Below are 18,276 nucleotides of genomic sequence, written 5' to 3'. Positions count from 1 at the left end.
AGATAGCACAAACTTTTGTGTACATTTGAACATCACAATTTAAAGTAGCACAAAATTCTTAGAGTCCGCCTGGACATCACAAATATAGTTGGAACTTTAGTGTACATTTTGGACATCACAAAGATAAAACAAGATTATTTAGTGTACATTTTGGCCATCATAAAGAAACCATATATGCTTGTTCAATGTACATTCAGCTTATTCTTATTCCTCATACAAAATATAAATACAATAAAATTGAGAATGGAAATGGGGAATGTGTCAAAGAGACAACAACTCGACCATAGAAAAACAACAGCAGAAGGTCACCAACAGGTCTTCAATGTAGCGAAAAATTCCAGCACCCGGAGGCGTCCTTCAGCTGGCCCCTTAACAAATATATACTAGTTCAGTGATAATGAACGCCATACTTATTTCCAAATTGTACACAAGAAACTAAAATTGAAATAATACAAGACTAACAAAGGCCAGAGGCTCCTGACTTGGGACAGGCGCAAAAATGCAGTGGGGTTAAACATGTTTGTGAGATCTCAACCCTCCCCCTATACCTCTAGCCAATGTAGAAAAGTAAACGCATAACAATATATACACATATGAAATTATAAATGACAGTAGTTCAACAACAACACCATACATCTTTGTTTTATTTTGTTTGAAGCTGAGATGTCAACATGACAATAAAAATATCAAAACAACAAATTATTTTCATATGAAAAACACATTTCTGTCATAATTTACCACTATTTTTGGTAAGGTATTTTAGCTATGATTAATCTCAGGTCATGGTGAGATGTTGTATATTAGCTTTTTTTTACTATATGGAAACTAACCATTAGATTATTTTTTTATTACGTCAATAAAAAAAGGACCATAATGTAACGGTACCCAAATTGCAACGAGTACCCAAATTACTCCTATTTAGCATTAATAGCAGCGGAAATCTGGGAGTATGCATTTCTTTCAAAATAGGTAAATATATTTAGATATACACAAAAAGTCACAGTATTTATCAACAGATGAAGTGTTTACTGAAAAAGCAAAATGTACCGAAACATCGTCATGCGACGTCATTAAAACGTCATCTCTTTTACATTAGCAAATACAAAATGTTTCAAGTATTGTTTCTTAATAAAAAGAAGAGTAAGCATGGACAAATATCCATTTGTTCAAAATATTTGAAAAAAATAAACATAAGCTCTATTATTCAAATTTTGACGATGCAAATTTAAGCATGGATGCAATTTGGGTATTTCTCATTACAGAATCATTGATGGTTTGGATGTAAGTTCAGACCAATTTTTCTATGATTCCATGTGAATTTAAAATCAAATTGGTGTACCTATATCTTAAAGAAGAATACGGCTACAAAATAAACACAAAATGGAAACTTTTGTCTTGATCATAAACTAGAGGCTCCAAAGAGCCTGTGTCGCTCACCTTGGTCTATGTGAATATTAAACAAAGGACGCATTTGAATTCATGACAAAATTGTGTTTTGGTGATGGTGATGTGTTTGTATATCTTACTTTACTGAACATTATTGCTGCTTACAATTATTCTATCTATATTGAACTTGGCCTAAGAGCTTCAGTGGAAAATGTTAGTTAAAATTTACAAATTTTATGAAAATTGTTAAAAATTGACTATAAAGGGCAATAACTCCTTATGGGGTCAATTGACCATTTAGGTCATGTTGACTTATTTTTAGGTGTTACTTTGCTGTACATTGTTTCCCTTTACAGTTCATCTCTATCTATAATAATATTCAAGATAATAACAAAAAACGGCAAAATTTCCTTAAAATGACTAATTCAGGGGCAGCAACCTAACAGCAGTTTGTCCAATCCATCTGAAAATTTCATGGCAAATAGATCTTGACCTGATTAACAATTTTACTGCCTGTTAGATTTGCTCTAAATGCTTTGGTTTTTGAGTTATAAGCAAAAAACTGCATTTTACCCCTATGTTCTATTTTTAGCCATGGCGGCCATCTTTGTTGGTTGGCCGGGTCACGCCACACAATTTTTAAACTAGATACCCCAATGATGATTGCCGCCAAGATTGTTTAAATTTGGCCTGGTAGTTTCAGAGGAGAAGATTTTTGTAAAAGATTACCAAGATTTACGAAAAATGGTTAAAAATTGACTATAAAGGACAATAACTCCTAAAGTGGTCAACTGACCATTTTGGTTATGTTGACTTATTTGTAGATTTTACTTTGCTGAACATTATTGCTGTTTACAGTTTATCTCTATCTATAATAATATTCAAGATAATAACAAAAAACAGCAAAATTTCCCTAAAATTACCAATTCAGGGGCAGCAACCCAACAACAGGTTGTCCGATTCATCTGAAAATTTCAGGGCAGTTAGATCTTGACCTGATGAACATTTTTACCCCACGTCAGATTTGCTCTAAATGCTTTGGTTTTTGAGTTATAAGCCAAAAACTGCATTTTACCCCTATGTTCTATTTTTAGCCGTGGCGGCCATCTTGGTTGGTTGGCGGGGTCACCGGACACAATTTTTAAACTAGATACCCCAATGATGATTATGGCCAAGTTTGGATTAATTTGGCCCAGCAGTTTCAGAGGAGAAGATTTTTGTAAAAGTTAACGACGACGGACGCAGGACGACGGACGACGACGGACGACGACGGACGCCGGACGCCAAGTGATGAGAAAAGCTCACTTGGCCCTTTGGGCCAGGTGAGCTAAAAAATGTAGTTGAAAAAACTGTCAAAATAGGTGCAATTTGGGTATGGTCACATTAGGTATTAATTATAATAAAGTTTCTAATGACAATAATTTCACAGAACACTGACTGTTAATATTATTTTTTATTTGCTGTAAAACTATGTTTCTTTAGCAGGGTCCTTGTCATGGCCAATTTCTGTAACTTAAATTTTTTTTGTGATTAAAAGATAGTTTATATTGGTATAAAAACTTGTAATGAATAATTAACAGATTTTATTGAATTCGAAATGGATATCAGTATCGTTTTTCCTTAACATTTCTGTTTCTAAAATAAATTGCAGATAAAACCAGTAAATATCACCTGGATCAAGTAATGCCAGTAGAGATGGACTTATTTCTGTATGTCCCTCCTGTTGTATATTTATTAACATATTATGATAATAAAATATAGATTTATTACCAAAAACACTGATGTTTTCATCTATAACAATCATTTCTTTCACCTAAAACTGTCCATCTAACATAAACAATTATTGAGAATCATTTCATAAAAATGTCTGGAAAAAATGGTGTCTCTGGTCCTCCCTAAGAATTCTGAAATGCTAAGAATTTATAATTATTTGACTAAAACCTGCTGTCCAACTTTAAAAGGATTTTTTTTTTGTTATCAAAAATCGTAACTTCACCCAAAATAAATTCAAAAATCAACATTAGAACTAAAAACTCACAACTTAAACATTAAGTCTGCTTAAAATTTTGAATGCCATTGAATTCTTATCTTCGAAATGAAGAGCTGACTTATAGCATCATTTCCCACAAGATAAATTTGACCCCTATGTTCAATAATACCGTATCTTTAAATCATATACATTTGCTTTTAAAATGAATGTTTTTCATATTTATCATATTTTCTAACGAATTTGAGTTCAAACTTGTTTATGATTACTTTTGTTGAATAGTATAGTTAGATCAGGACTTCATAGGTAACTCATTAATTAGATAATTCTTTGATCTCTGAAAAACAATTAGTCGAATGTAAAACAAATTGTATAAGTTTTTGCATCACTTCTCTTCCTGATCCTATAAAGAATTATAAATGTATAAAGTTTGTAGTTACATATGACATCTATGTAAGTGCAGTTAACTAAGGGCTCATCCTGTGGTCTAAATGATTCACCAAAGACTCATATAGAAGAAAACAAACATCAAATAAAAATGTTTAAACAAATCAATAGCAAATCTTTTCCAAAAAATAATTTTAAGAGGCGACCACATTAAATCCTAATGGTACATACATGTTCCAAACCACAAGAACAGAAGTGATGGAATCGAATGGAGTGGGACCTGAGGTATTCAGCAACGTTATTGTCTCCTGATGCTAGGTTTACTCATGATAAATTCTTCTACACAAAACAATAGGGAAATAAAACACTATAAATCTTACACAGACAAACCTGCATGAGTAGTGGTGGATTCAGCCATTTTCAAAAGGGGGTTTGGGGGAGGAGAGGGGGAGGGGGGTATAGCTCAACCCCCTCTTTTTTTTCTTCTGGGATCCGCCATTGATAAGCCTGTCATCTCTATAAAGAAAAAAATCTTTCTTTTCAGGTAACATTATGTCGTTAATTTACTTTCCTCCCATCTTCATTTTGGTACTGACAGAATATAATCAAGCAATAATTGACCTTTAAGATTACAAAAGATCTCTATGAATGGTCAGAGTCCCCCAAACTTGATGAATGATATGTGATTTAACCTGTTACAGACCTAAGCTTCCATCAGCATCCTATTTATCTCTATTTTATAGTCATAGGAGAGCTGTGGTGTAGTGGTTGATGCATTGGACTTACCAACACAAAGGTTCCTGGTTCGATTCTCGTTCTGGATGAAAATTTCAGGGACTGAATTTTAGGCTCTCCGTTGACACCATTTGCAAGTATGGTCTTGAAGAAATGATGATAATCCGTCGGAAGGGGACAACAAATGGCCCCTTTAAGAGAGAGCCATTATCTCTTGCATGTTATAAGACAAACCTTGTAGATTTAGAAAAAGAGCAGGTAATTGCCGCAACACTCGCACCCACAAAGTGGAAAGGGATTAATATAAGTTACAAAACTTCTTTCCCAATCCACTCTAAATAAATATGTTTAAACTAATAGTCATAGTTCTAGATTATTATTATGTTTCCTATAATGTTGCTGCTTTCAATGCACACAATGAACCAACATTAAAGGTATAAAAGGTTAGGATGACATCATCACTAGGAAATGTTTAAAGATGCCATCATGAATTGGTTCATTGTTACAAAAATATTCTTTTTTATGTGTTCAATCTGTTGTGGTCACATTCAAAACTCCTTTTCTCTATCATGTCTCTGTCATTTAAAGCACAGTTGATCAATGGATATGACATTTGATATTAATGTACTATCAATTAAAGCAACACAACTTCAGTACCCAATAGTGCAGTGAAACTGCTTGTAACCCTTCTAAAACACTGAAGTTTACAACGATTCTTTTGAAGGGTTCTTGTTTTGGGCTATTTTGAATTTTCTATTTAATTTTATATACATTTGCATATTGTCATTCATCGTGTTATATTTTGTATGGTTCTTTAATTATTTTTTTTATTTTGTGATTTATTTATATTGGTTTCCTAATATATTTGTGGTTATCTAAATGAATAAAGCAGCATAAACAGAATGAAGGAACTTTATACTTGTTTTTTTTACACCTTGTGTGAAAGGATTTTGGTTCAAAAGTTTAATAAAAATATGCCAAAATCAATTTACTTTCAAACATGTTTGGTACTAAAGAGAGTTTCATAAGCTCCCCAGCACAACCCTGAGACACTGTTAAGTATCAATTGATATTCCAAAAGAAATTTAAATTATTGTTCTGTTGTTTCAAGTTAATAATATCCTGTGTCAATGATAGATAATTTGCCATAATGTTTCTAGCATCCCCCTTCCAGTACGAAACTGGAATGTCTTACTATTTACCATATTTCCTTACAAAATTATAACAGTATATTGTAAAGTAATGAAATATAACACAAATCAATTAAATATGCACAAAATATAAACATTACAAAGATACACAGTTTATGTCTAAAGTAATGTATGATGTAATATATAACCATCATTTTACGGTCAAATTTCAGATATTTTAATATATACAAAATGTACTGGTATATATTTAAAATAAGTACAAAAATGTATTCTAATTTTAAAATTCATAAAATTGCAAATTTTCTCAAATCCAAATCAAGACAGTCATTGCTTTTATCTTTTTGCATATACATACATAGTAAATCAATTTCAAAAATGTATATAAAAAAATTGGAACATAAGGACTCTTCTTCCAATAAATTTATAACTAAATTCTTTTTTTTTCTATGAATAAAATTCTTTTGTAGATTTTCAATAATTCCTTGTTAAAATAAGTACTTTTAAATGAGGTATCAATGATTTTTTTTAAATCAAAAGATAATAAACAAATTTATAAAAGTTGAAAAAACAAAACATAAATCAAACATAAATATTTACAACTTACCAAGAAATGAATTTATATGTCCAAAATCGAAACATCAGGTAAATAATTTGAAAATAAAAATAAAAAATCCAGGAAAAAACAGAATAAAAATCGGGAAATTGAAGGACAAGCAACAAATGACAATAAGCATTAAACTTTATCCATGTGGTCAGTTCAGGTATAATAAGTGATGTGTATTGCTTTTGTGATTGATAGGTTACCTGTGGGGGTCACAGTGGGGTAGCTTATTAATTAGACAGAGTCACTGTATACCACAAAAGGTATTTGTAAACTTGGGAAGTGTATACACTCTTTATATAAGTATACAATGGCTTTTATCTCAGCGATGAACAAGATTAGATGTACTAATGTTGCATAATGGTAAAACTGTCTTTTAAATATATTCTACAGTTTTAACATTGAACTTTTGGTACAAAATTATACCAACTTGTGGGATGAATCAGCTCTTTAAAGTTTTATATGAATGGATAATTCTCCTAGTCAAAATGTCTTTCCTCAAAGTGTTAAGGCTTAGTGTGCACTCTTTATGGCCTATATATAAGATAATTTTGTCTGTTTGAATTTATACAAAAATACAAATCCCATGACAAATCTTAAATTTCTCTTAAAAGTGCACATTAATATCGTATTTTACAATATTAGTACCTCCACATTCAGTGGCGGATCCTGGGGGAGGGTTCCAGAGGTTGGAACCCCCCCTTTTTTTTTGACGATTAATGTATTTGTATGGGACATATAGTTGGAACTCCCCCTTTGTCCTGGGTTGGGAACCCCCCCTTTTTCAAATGGCTGATTCCGCCACTGACATTACATACTTATGTTTGGTTAATCTGATTGGTCACCATGCTCTTATTTACTAATTGATGAAAACTAACCCCAACCTTTAAAAGAATAACATTTAAGTGCTTGTGTTCTGAAGAATATCTATGCATGCTCTAACTGCACAAATTGTAATGCTGGTATTTCCTTTCAATATTCAGGCATTTCAGTGACAAATTATTAATTTACAGTTGCCATTTAAAAACATGTTTAATTATTTTAAAACTAGCATTTTGTCATGTAATTCTTGGTGGAAACCAAAAAAAAAAGGATTGGGGCTTAAAACTTCACTGATCCGGTTTTGTTTTTTTAAACTTTGGACCCCCTCTTTTCTATTTGGACAATCAATGCATTTCAATAGGGTTGGGCACCCCCTCCCTTTTCCCCTTTTTATCCTGGGATGGGAACCCCCTTTAAAAAATGGCTGTAACATGCCTGAGGGAATCAGGGTGTGGGATGATAGTGGTAGCTTTCAAGCATAATTCTCTTCACTTTTTATGATGGAAATATCCAGGATACCTAAGATACATGGGTTGAAACTATAAAGATATACCTGATAAATTTATCCCAATTTCATCCTCATTGAATCATGATAATGTGGATACTCAATATACTAATTGAATTATATCGGTCAAGTAGAATTAAGAAAGCCAATTATTTGTTGAAAAAGTTTTGTCCATAGAAAATCACTATGCTTTAATCGGATCATAGGATGCCTGAAGCAAATCATAACAGATCAAGAACCGATTGTAACAGATCAGAAATAAAATGTGTATTGGTTTGTCACACCTGAAATTATCTGTACAGGTAAAACACCTGATCGTTATCATCAAAGATAACATATACATTAAATATACTTATGTGACTATATCAAAAACATTACCTACTATAGATATGACTGAGACAGTAATAAAGACTTTATGTATTCAACAGTTCTTTTAAATTTCATTATAACTTGTGGTAATATAATGGTCATTATCATATTTTTTCTCTGTTTAGACAATTTGTTTATACTTTAACTGAAAATCGAAAAAATATAACCGATGTCATTTATGTGAAAATGAAGGTAAAATTATTCTCATTTTAGTGTGGACCTTTCTATTCCCTTACTTTTTGTAGTTGCTTAGAACTTAGACATAAACCCAATACATAACCAGGACAAAAATATGAACAAATGGATGAAAATTGTCTAATGGTCCATCTCATCATTAAAAGAAAAAAATGCATCTTCTCACCAACTTAAATTGGTGATATCCAGGATACTATAACTAGAGGCTCTAAAGAGCCTGTGTCCCTCACCTTGGTCTATGAAGGACACAGATGGATTCATGACAAAATTGTGTTTGTAGATCTTGCTTTACTGACTTTCTTGCTACTTACAATTTTCTCTATCTATAATAAACTTGGCCCTTTAGGTACAGAGGAAAATATTTTGTAAAAATTTACAATAATGTACCAAGTTAATGAAAATTGTTAAAAATTGACTATAAAGGACAATAACTCCTTCAGAGGTCAACTAACCATTTTGGTCATGTCAATTTTTTGGGTCTTACTTCGCTGAACATTATTGCTGTTTACAGTTTATCCCTATCTATAACAGTTTTCAAGATAGTAACCAAAAACGGCAAAATTTCTTTCAAAATTACCAATTGGGGGCAGCAACCCAACAACCAGTTGTCCAATTCATCTGAAAATTTCAGGGCAGATAGATATTGACTTGATAACAATTTAACCCACTGTCAGATTTGCTCTGTGCTGTGGTTTCAGAGTTATAAGCCAAAATCTGCATTTTACCCCAATGTTCTATTTTTAGCCATAGCGGCCATCTTGGTTGGTTGGCTAAGTCATCGCACACAAATTTTTGACAAAAAACTGTTATATCTTTATATTATGTAATGTTTACTCTTCTCTCCACAGGAGCTGGAGTTATAATATATTATCAACCAACCAAGTTTTACAAATACCCTAAGGATGATTGTGACTAAGTTTGGTTAAATTTGACCCAGCAGTTTCTGAGGAGAAGATTTTTGTAAAAGATTACAAATATTAACGAAAAATTGGTAAAAAATTACTATAAAGGACAATAACTCCTTCAGAGGTCAACTAACCATTTTGGTCATGTTGACTTCTTTGTAGATCTTACTTTGCTGAACATTATTGCTGTTTACAGTTTATCTCTATCTTTAATAATATTCAAGATAATAACCAAAAACTGCAAAATTTTCTTAAAAATACCAATTCCAGGACAACAACCAGTTTACCAATTCATCTGAAAATTTCAGAGCAGATAGATCTTGACTTGATAAACAATTATATACTGTCAGATTTGCTCTAAATGCTTTGGTTTCAGAGTTATAAGCCAAAATCTGCATTTTCCCCCTATGTTCTATTTTTAGCCATAGCAGCCATCTTGGTTGGTTGGCCAGGTCACCGGATAGTTTTTTTAAACAAGATACCCAAATGATGATTGTGATAAGTTTGGTTAAATTTGGCAAAGTAGTTTTAGAGGAGCTGATTTTTTAAAAAGTTAACGACGACAACGGACGACGGACTACAGACAACGGACGCCAAGTGATGAGAAAAGCTCACTTGGCCCTTTTGGAGACATCAAATTGAACATCCTCATTTTCCTTTTTTTGTATCAAGTTTTATTCACACTTTTGTAACATTATGCACATGCTAATCTCCCTGTCAAATTGGTTTTCATGAAAAAATATACAAAATTGAAAATAAATCTATCAAAAGTGACTCCAAAGACAAAGACATTCTTACCTTGAAATAAGAAGTAATATCAATGCTACAAAAATGGATTTTATTTGGTATAATTTTTCAATTTTACTGATGTATTATATTTTCCATTGATTTTTCAGCAGCATATAATTTTTTCAATAGATTATTGTTCATTGAGAAAACTTACCTTTATTATCTATTTTAGAAATTAATATGTTCAATCACTTATTCATACATAATACAATGTAGCAGTAAAATGTATTTTTCCCATAAGATGTTAAATTATTATGGCTCTATTAAGTCTAGGTGGGTGTTACAAACATGAACACCGAAGATGTTAGAGATAGTATATTCCTTTCATTTACTTTGAACCTCTTCTGTTGTTTTGTGGAAGGGTGGTCACCTCAAGTGTGTGAGGTCAATTGAAGCTGGATTCAAACAAAATACTTCAAAATTGATATTTGTTGCTTTTGGTTTGGTCAACCCACGCATTGGCGGATCCAGAGGGGGGGGGGGTTCTGAAGGTTGGAACCCCCCCCTTTTTTTTTTGGCCGATCAATGCATTTGAATGGTGACATATAGCTGGAACCCCCCTTTATGCTGGGTTGGGCCCCCCTTTTTAAAATGGCTGGATCCGCCACTGTCACGTTAATGAGCAAGGGCAAAGACAGGTTGGATTGAAGCCTGTATAATGTGTCAGGAGTCGATTTCACAAAAATACTTATGACCAAGATTGATTGTACATCATGAACAAGTACAGTATATTTATGATCAAACTAAGTCATAAGTTGTTTTGTGAAACTGACTCCAGGAATGGTAGCATGTCTTCCTACAAACTGTTACCTTGTGAGCTAGCACTTTAAAAATCTTACTTAGAATGTGGGTCCTGTACAATTAATTGATTGTTGCTGCTTAAAACATCCAAGGGCAAATATATCATGCATGTTCCATACGAGAATAAGGTCTTGTTCAAAGTATGGTTAATCTGTATGACATTAACATGTTCTTCAGTACTCAATATGCATTTGTTTGAGGGGTCCGTAGGTGGCCTGTTGCAAGGCAAAATTTCTGTCCCTATCCAATATACCCTCATTTTCCAGTGGCAGTCCAAATTTCCTTGACCATCATCCAAGATGGCCTCTTTTGTATCAACCTACCTATTGTATTTATTATGAACTTGTTCTCGTCCTGAATATGCATGAAATATTTGCCACTGGACGTTAAGCAAGCAACCAACAATCAATCAATCAATATGCATTTGATTTGCCACTGAACATTTAACAGACACCAAACATTTCATTGGATTCCTACATGAACAAATGCAGATCAAGTTCTGTAATTATTTTATAATTATTTTTCAGAAAATGTGAAATGGTCTGAATTCATTCTCTCATTGGTTGATTTTGCTGAAATCTATAATTAACTTGTCCAATAATAGTAAGAATAGAAATACAATGAAACCCATACTCCCTCAGGCATATATTAAAGAGTGCACTAAAATACTGCTCATATAATATATCATTACAGAAAAGTAATTAAACAAACAAGCCAGAAAAAAATAGGTGGAATGTTAGGAATTTTTTATACCACAAACACATTTAATGAGAAAACACATAAAAATGAAATAACGGTGATCATTGCAATGTCTCGTGTGTTTCATGAAGTTTATTTGTCCAAGGTCAAAAACTGCACAAAAAATGTTTTGATTTTTTTTAATAAATATCTTGTTTACAAGAAATGAAGTCTTTAGATTACTAACCATGATATTTTCCATATTATATCTATTTTCAAGGGGCATAACTGTTGTTTAAAAAAATGTTCAGCACTGATTTCAACTTCTGAATTGTTTTAGATATCTTAACATAGAGAGGCAATTCACCAACTGAAATCTGTGACTACATGTATTGTTGAACAACCTGAATTTGAAATTCACTCCTGCTGACAAAAGAGGCCATTTTGATTTCTGATCTATTGTATGAAAACTATTCAGTGTTGTTTGCATATAAGATCAAGTTATGATGACATGTACTCAAGTATACTCTATGATAGTTATATCAAAAGGTGATATCTTAACCTTTCCCTGTCAAAAAAGAAAGTAAAGGGTTTGATGCATGGCTATTTGTGTTGTTGGGTGACTGTCTCATTGAGAAATTACAAACATCCATATATTTCTTTGAAAACAAAAACATGTTTCAGGCACTTAATAAGGGGGAAAGTTGTAGTAAAGGCTTGTTGGACTGAAGAAAACAAATTATAGCAGAGATTTCTGGTCTGGTCGTATAAGTTATTTTACAAGATAATGTTCTAGGGTTTTTAAGGCAAGGGATGGACTATATTAAACTCTTATATTCGTTTACACCTTTCATCTGGAATAATCAGAAACAACAAGTTATCAATATCTTTTTCAAATAAAGATTAAAGCCCATGTATTTATTTCATGCTTTAGCACAATATGGGAGATAACTGCAACTGATTTTGTTGAAATCACAGGGAAGTAACTCCGGGTAACTTTACTTACATCTTGATATCTGAAGTCCTTTTAGATGATACATATAAAGTTATTTATTACCTAAAACTCTAAAATTTATAATGTTTTTTATATCTTTACTCTCTAAGATTTGTAATGTCATATCTTAGACTTAATAATATGTTTATGTTTGTGTTAATTTTGTTATTGGTAATGCATTATATACTATATGTCTGTGAGTCAAAATTACAAAATAAATCTTAAAATCTTGACATAAAGACAATTTTCATAATGTTTTAATTCTGGAGTTAAAATATCTTAACATATGTTGTCATAATAATTTTTATCAAGGAAAAATACTTTAATGTTATCAAAATATTTTTCAATTTTTTTTTTTAAAGTTAGCACAATATGGGAGATAACTCTGTTTGGTTTATGTGACATGGATAATACTTGTTCCAAGAATACAATATCATTTCCAACTGGAAAAAAGCTTACAGTTTTTAAGTATGTTGAATCCTAAATGAATAAAGTATGAATAGAAAAGGTATTATAGCATTGTGTTTATTGCAAAATCACCGTAGGAACTTCTGTTTAGTTGGAACCAATATACCTAGACATATGGACTATATTTATCAAAATATTTAATATCATATATTAATTTTAATAACATTTTAAATTAAAATTGATTGGAATTATGATTTCCTTGGACCTATCACATTAAAAATAAACCAACAATTAATTGATAGCTTGACCTAACTATATATTAAGTTGGCCTGAGTATCCCTGGGGATTGGTTCAATGGAGAACGTAATAATCACTTACATATTTCTACTGCAATTTGTTTTTTGTCAACATTTTTAATTGGCCTATTATCATATTAAAATAATTTATCTTATAATGGGAGAATAATTTCTTTTAAAATATTCCATGTTAAAACGCTGCGTTTAACCTTCATATAATAGTTTTGTGAAATTCAATATATCACATATTTATGAAAATTTCAGTGACATTATTTTGAACTTTTCACTATTTGATAAATTTCAGTTTTCACATTAAAGTGCCATACATGTTTAATGTACTTAAGTTACTATATCTAATGACATGATGTATATAAGTGAATAGTGAACTCCACTTCTGAATCATATGATATGTATTCCCATTTATTCATGCTATAATATATTAGTCTATACCAGACATATCTAAACTTTCAATTTCCTCCTTAAAATACAAATAAGATTCAGTAATCACACTTTCAATGGACTATTGTCAACAGGAATAATTAATAAACTGTAAACACAGAGACATGTCTGGCCTTTTGTTGAAAATTCAGGGAAAAAAAGACAATCTGCATTGGTGGATCCAAGGGGGGGGGGGGGGGGGGGTTCCAAGGGTTGGAACTCCCCTTTCTTTTGGCGGATCAATGCATTTGAATGGGGACATATAGCTGGAACCCCCCCTATCTTGGGTTGGTACCCCCTCCCTTTTTAAAATGGCTTGATCTGCCACTGATCTGATAGACAGCAACATTGCTAATCACTGACTCAACTGGTAAAGAAATAAATGTACCCATACCAATAGCTAGGGGGAGGTCGGACTCCCCCCCCCCCTTGAAATCAAATAAGCACTGTTAAAGTCAACGTTCTGTTCACATTGTGACTGTTAAAGTTGAGTTCATGAGTCCAAATACCCTGTCCCCCCTTGAAAATTCCTGGCTACGGGCCTGTGTACCTATGTCTCACTTTCCACCACTTAAGTTGAAGGGATGACAAAAACTATAAAAGTGCATTTGTTTTTTTTATTTCCAAGAAACAGCAACCGCTAGATTTTAAGTGAACTTAAATTAACAACTTGATATCTTTCAACATGGGTTTAATATATATAAGAAGATGAGGTATCAGTGCCAATGAGACAACTCTCATTGTAACCTTGGATAAAAAATGATGTAACATAGTAACTCAGTAACTGTAAGATAAACTACTAGCATTACTAGACAAGATCAGTAGTGAAAGAATTTAACAATCAAATAGTTAGTCAAGACCAAAGAATCAAACGCAAGTCAAATAGTTAAGATTTCTAATACCACGTAAGTTATCAGCACAACTGGAAAAAATCCTGTACCTTGGCCTGGCTTCAGCTGGCCCTAATGTGAACATGCTGAAAAGCTTTACTGACATGATTGAATTTTGAGTTTCTCAAATTGCCATAGACACAGAAAATAATAAAGGATGCAGGCCCGTAGCCAGGAAATTCCAAAGGGGGTTTGTTGGACTCACAAACTCGACTTTAACAGTCACAATTCAAACAGAACATTGACTTATTTGTTTTCAAGGAGGGGTTCGAACAGGAGGGGTTCGTTCAAACCCCCTCGAACCCCCCTGGCTACGGGTATGGGATGCATATAAATGAGATCAAGGTGAGATAAACCCAGTTTGAAGGTCATACACAAATATGAAAGATTTGTAAACCCCGGAAAAAACATACACAAATATGAAAGATTTGTAAACCCCGGAAAAAACAATCAACCTATTTCTAATAGTAGTTAAGAAAAAAACTAACCAGGAAAACTTAACTATGACCGATGAATCATGAAAATAAGGTCATGGTCAACAATAACAATAACTTACCCATGATATTCCACCAAGCTCTAACAAACATGAAGAATCTGAAATGATCATACCCAATATAGTTATCCTATTACTCAAAATAGCCAAGAAATTCCAATAATTGATTAGACCAAAACCAGGTCTGGACCTGCATCCCTATATCCAACTGACTTACATGAAAACTGAAGCATAAATGAAAATCCCAATCCATTATGAAACTAAATTTAACATAAACTTTCGTTGTACTGTAAATAAGTGAGTGTTGTAAAATTTTGTACTTTTGGCAAACAGGTAGTGGCTGCAAGGCAGATGTAAAAATTGCTTACAGGCTACAAATCAACATTATCAAGTTGTAGACCAAATACTAAATCATCTCCATACTTGGAAGGACTAGACCAAATACTAAATCATCTCCATACTTGGAAGGACTTAAGACCAAATACAAAATCATCTCCAAACTTGGAAGGACTAGACCAAATACTAAATCATCTCCGTACTTGGAAGGACTAGACTAAATACTAAATCATCTCCATACTTGGAAGGACTAGACCAAATACTAAATCATCTCCGTACTTGGAAGGACTAGACTAAATACTAAATCATCTCCGTACTTGGAAGGACTAGACTAAATACTAAATCATCTCCATACTTGGAAGGACTAGACTAAATACTTAATCATCTCCATACTTGGAAGGACTAGACCAAATACTTAATCATCTCCATACTTAGAAGGACTAGACCAAATACTAAATCATCTCCATACTTGGAAGGACTAGACCAAATACTAAATCATCTCCATACTTGGAAGGACTAGACTAAATACTAAATCATCTCCATACTTGGAAGGACTAGACCAAATACTAAATCATCTCCATACTTGGAAGGACTAGACTAAATACTAAATCATCTCCATACTTGGAAGGACTAGACTAAATACTAAATCATCTCCATACTTAGAAGGACTAGACCAAATACTAAATCATCTCCATACTTGGAAGGACTAGACCAAATACTAAATCATCTCCATACTTGGAAGGACTAGACAATTAAACAAGAATTTTCCTTCTACAATGAGTGTTGTAAATGTGTTTGAATTATCTGCAAACTGAAGTGGCTGCACAGTGGATGTACATTTGCTTAACCCAGAACTACAACTCAACATTATCATGCTGCAGACCAAATATACAATCATTCCCTTACAAAGGCCAAATATATTACTAAGTTGATCTCAGCATTGGGAACCCAAATGGCAGACAAGACAAACTAGAGGCTCTAAAGAGCCTGTGTCGCTCACCTTGGTCTATGTGAATATTAAACAAATGACGCAGATGGATTCATAACAAAATTGTGTTTTGGTGATGGTGATGTGTTTGTACATCTAAATTTACTGAACATTCTAGCTGCTTACAATTATCTCTATCTATAATTACCTTGGCCCAGTAGTTACAGAGGAGAAGATTTTTGTAAAAGATTACTAAGATTTACGAAAAACTGGTTAAAACATGACTATAAAGGGCAATAACTCCTAAAGGGGTCAACTGACAATTTCAGTCATGTTGACTTATTTGTAAATCTTGTTTGCCAACATTTATTATTTTTTACAGTTTATCTCTATCTATAATAATATTCAAGATAATAACCAAAAACAGCAAAATTTCTTTAAAATTACCAATTCAGGGGGTCCGATTAATATGAAAATTTCAGGGCAGAAATGACCAATTTTACCCCATGTCAGATTTGCTCTAAACGCTTTGGTTTTATGTTCTATGTTCTATTTTAAGCCATGGCGGCCATCCGGGTTGATTGACCAGGTCGTCTGACACATTTTTTTAACTAGATACCCCAATGATGATTGTGGCCAAGTTTGGTTAAATTTGGCCCAGTAGTTTCAGAGAAGAAGATTTTTGTAAAAGTTAACGACATATCAACACAAAAAATAAAGATATGATACAACAACTAAATATAAAAGATAAAACACAAGATTTAATGTCTTAAATATATTTTTGATTTCTTCTGTAATTTTTTGTCAAAGTGTGACTAGAACCCCTCTCTGGATCCACCACTGCGTCTTTTCATTTTACGTTTATCTAATATTTCACATTTGTACTTCAAACTTATAACAACATCATAACATCCGTTTGAAATCCCTATCAAAGTGGAATAACACTAGCTAAAATAAATACCTTCTTTAGAAGATAGGCACATCAGAAGAAAGATATACAAGCGATGACATATATCAACAACAATAGATCTAGTTCAAAAGAAAACCTCAAAGATTTAAGACCCATGGGTAAAATCATAATATAACTTCAATACCCCTAATAAAAAAATATCAATAATTTGCAGAATCAAAACAATTGATTACAGAATTGATTACCCTAATTTTGTGATCATTTATCATTTTATATCTGTGTTAATCTGCCCATGTATTTAAGTGAGAAGCTGGCGTCAAGTGTGATCAAAATAAAAAGTTCACCGATTTCTTAAGTATTCTATCATAGCATATCTGTCATAATAAATAGGTAGAAGTTGGCAAGTCTCAATAAATATAAATCCATCTTATTTTCTTTGACAGATATTATCTAGCCTTATATTAAGATCTTAGAAGATACATTAATTTGATTTTTTTATCAATTATCCACTCTATTCTTTGGTATGTAATTAGATAAGTTTATTTACTATGAAAATAAACCATATATCTTCATGTAGGTCTGAAGCACTATCATCAAAGTCAAGAAAGATAACTCTGCTATCATGAAATTATTTTTTTGTTGTTGTTTTAGGTTTTAGGTTATTTGTTTTTGTTTTTTTTGCTTTGAACTGAACTAAGTTAATGATATGACATAGAAACACATTTATATATTTTTCTTTTCTTCTGACAACTACTGTTAACAAGAACATTTTTCTAGTTGTTTATTTTTAGTGATTTTAATGTACATAACCTATTGTTAATACGGTTAATACCAGTGGCGGATCCAGAGGGGGGGTTCCAGGGGTTGGACCCCCCTTCTTTTTGGCCGGCCAATCAATGCATTTGAATGGGAACATAAAGTTGGAACTCCCCTTTATCCTGGGTTGGGACCCCCCCTTTTTAAAATGGCTGGATCTGCCCGGGAATACATTCATGCAAAAAACAATAAGTATGCCCTTTTACATCAATACTGTGATTTCTAAACACAAGGGGGATATTAAAGGTTGCACTTTGTAAATAAAGCTATTTCTAAAACAACCCCCCCTTTTAGGGAGATATATTATATTCATAGATAGTTAATTTTGTTAATGTACTGGTTCCAAGTTATGATCTCTATGTTTCATCTCGTAGAGACATAACTTGGGAATGTTACCAGTAAATATGCATATGCATATCAGTCATATTGAAATCTGTGGAAATACTGTAGTCAAGG

General features: G+C 32.5%; 1 protein-coding gene across 5 annotated transcripts in view; it reads right to left on the bottom strand.

Annotated features, from left to right (window-relative positions):
- The window catches only part of LOC134688258 (rho GTPase-activating protein 20-like), a 166,205-nt gene that overhangs the window by 124,262 nt on the left and 23,667 nt on the right, over nt 1-18,276 (bottom strand). Inside the window, exon 1 of one of the 5 annotated variants that reach the window (XM_063548777.1) lies at nt 11,716-11,759. The exons of the other annotated variants lie outside the window; for them this stretch is intronic. Within the exon in view, the coding sequence (XP_063404847.1) occupies nt 11,716-11,754 (39 nt within the window). The 5' untranslated portion in view covers nt 11,755-11,759. Of the gene's footprint in view, nt 1-11,715; nt 11,760-18,276 lie in introns of those variants that run through there. 5 annotated transcript variants of the gene reach the window in all.

The sequence above is a fragment of the Mytilus trossulus genome, chromosome 10 (assembly GCF_036588685.1).
Source record: "Mytilus trossulus isolate FHL-02 chromosome 10, PNRI_Mtr1.1.1.hap1, whole genome shotgun sequence".
In the NCBI taxonomy this organism is placed as follows: Eukaryota; Metazoa; Mollusca; class Bivalvia; order Mytilida; family Mytilidae; genus Mytilus; species Mytilus trossulus.
Note: the sequence above shows the minus strand (reverse complement) of the source record. Positions and strands in the feature narration are given on the sequence as shown.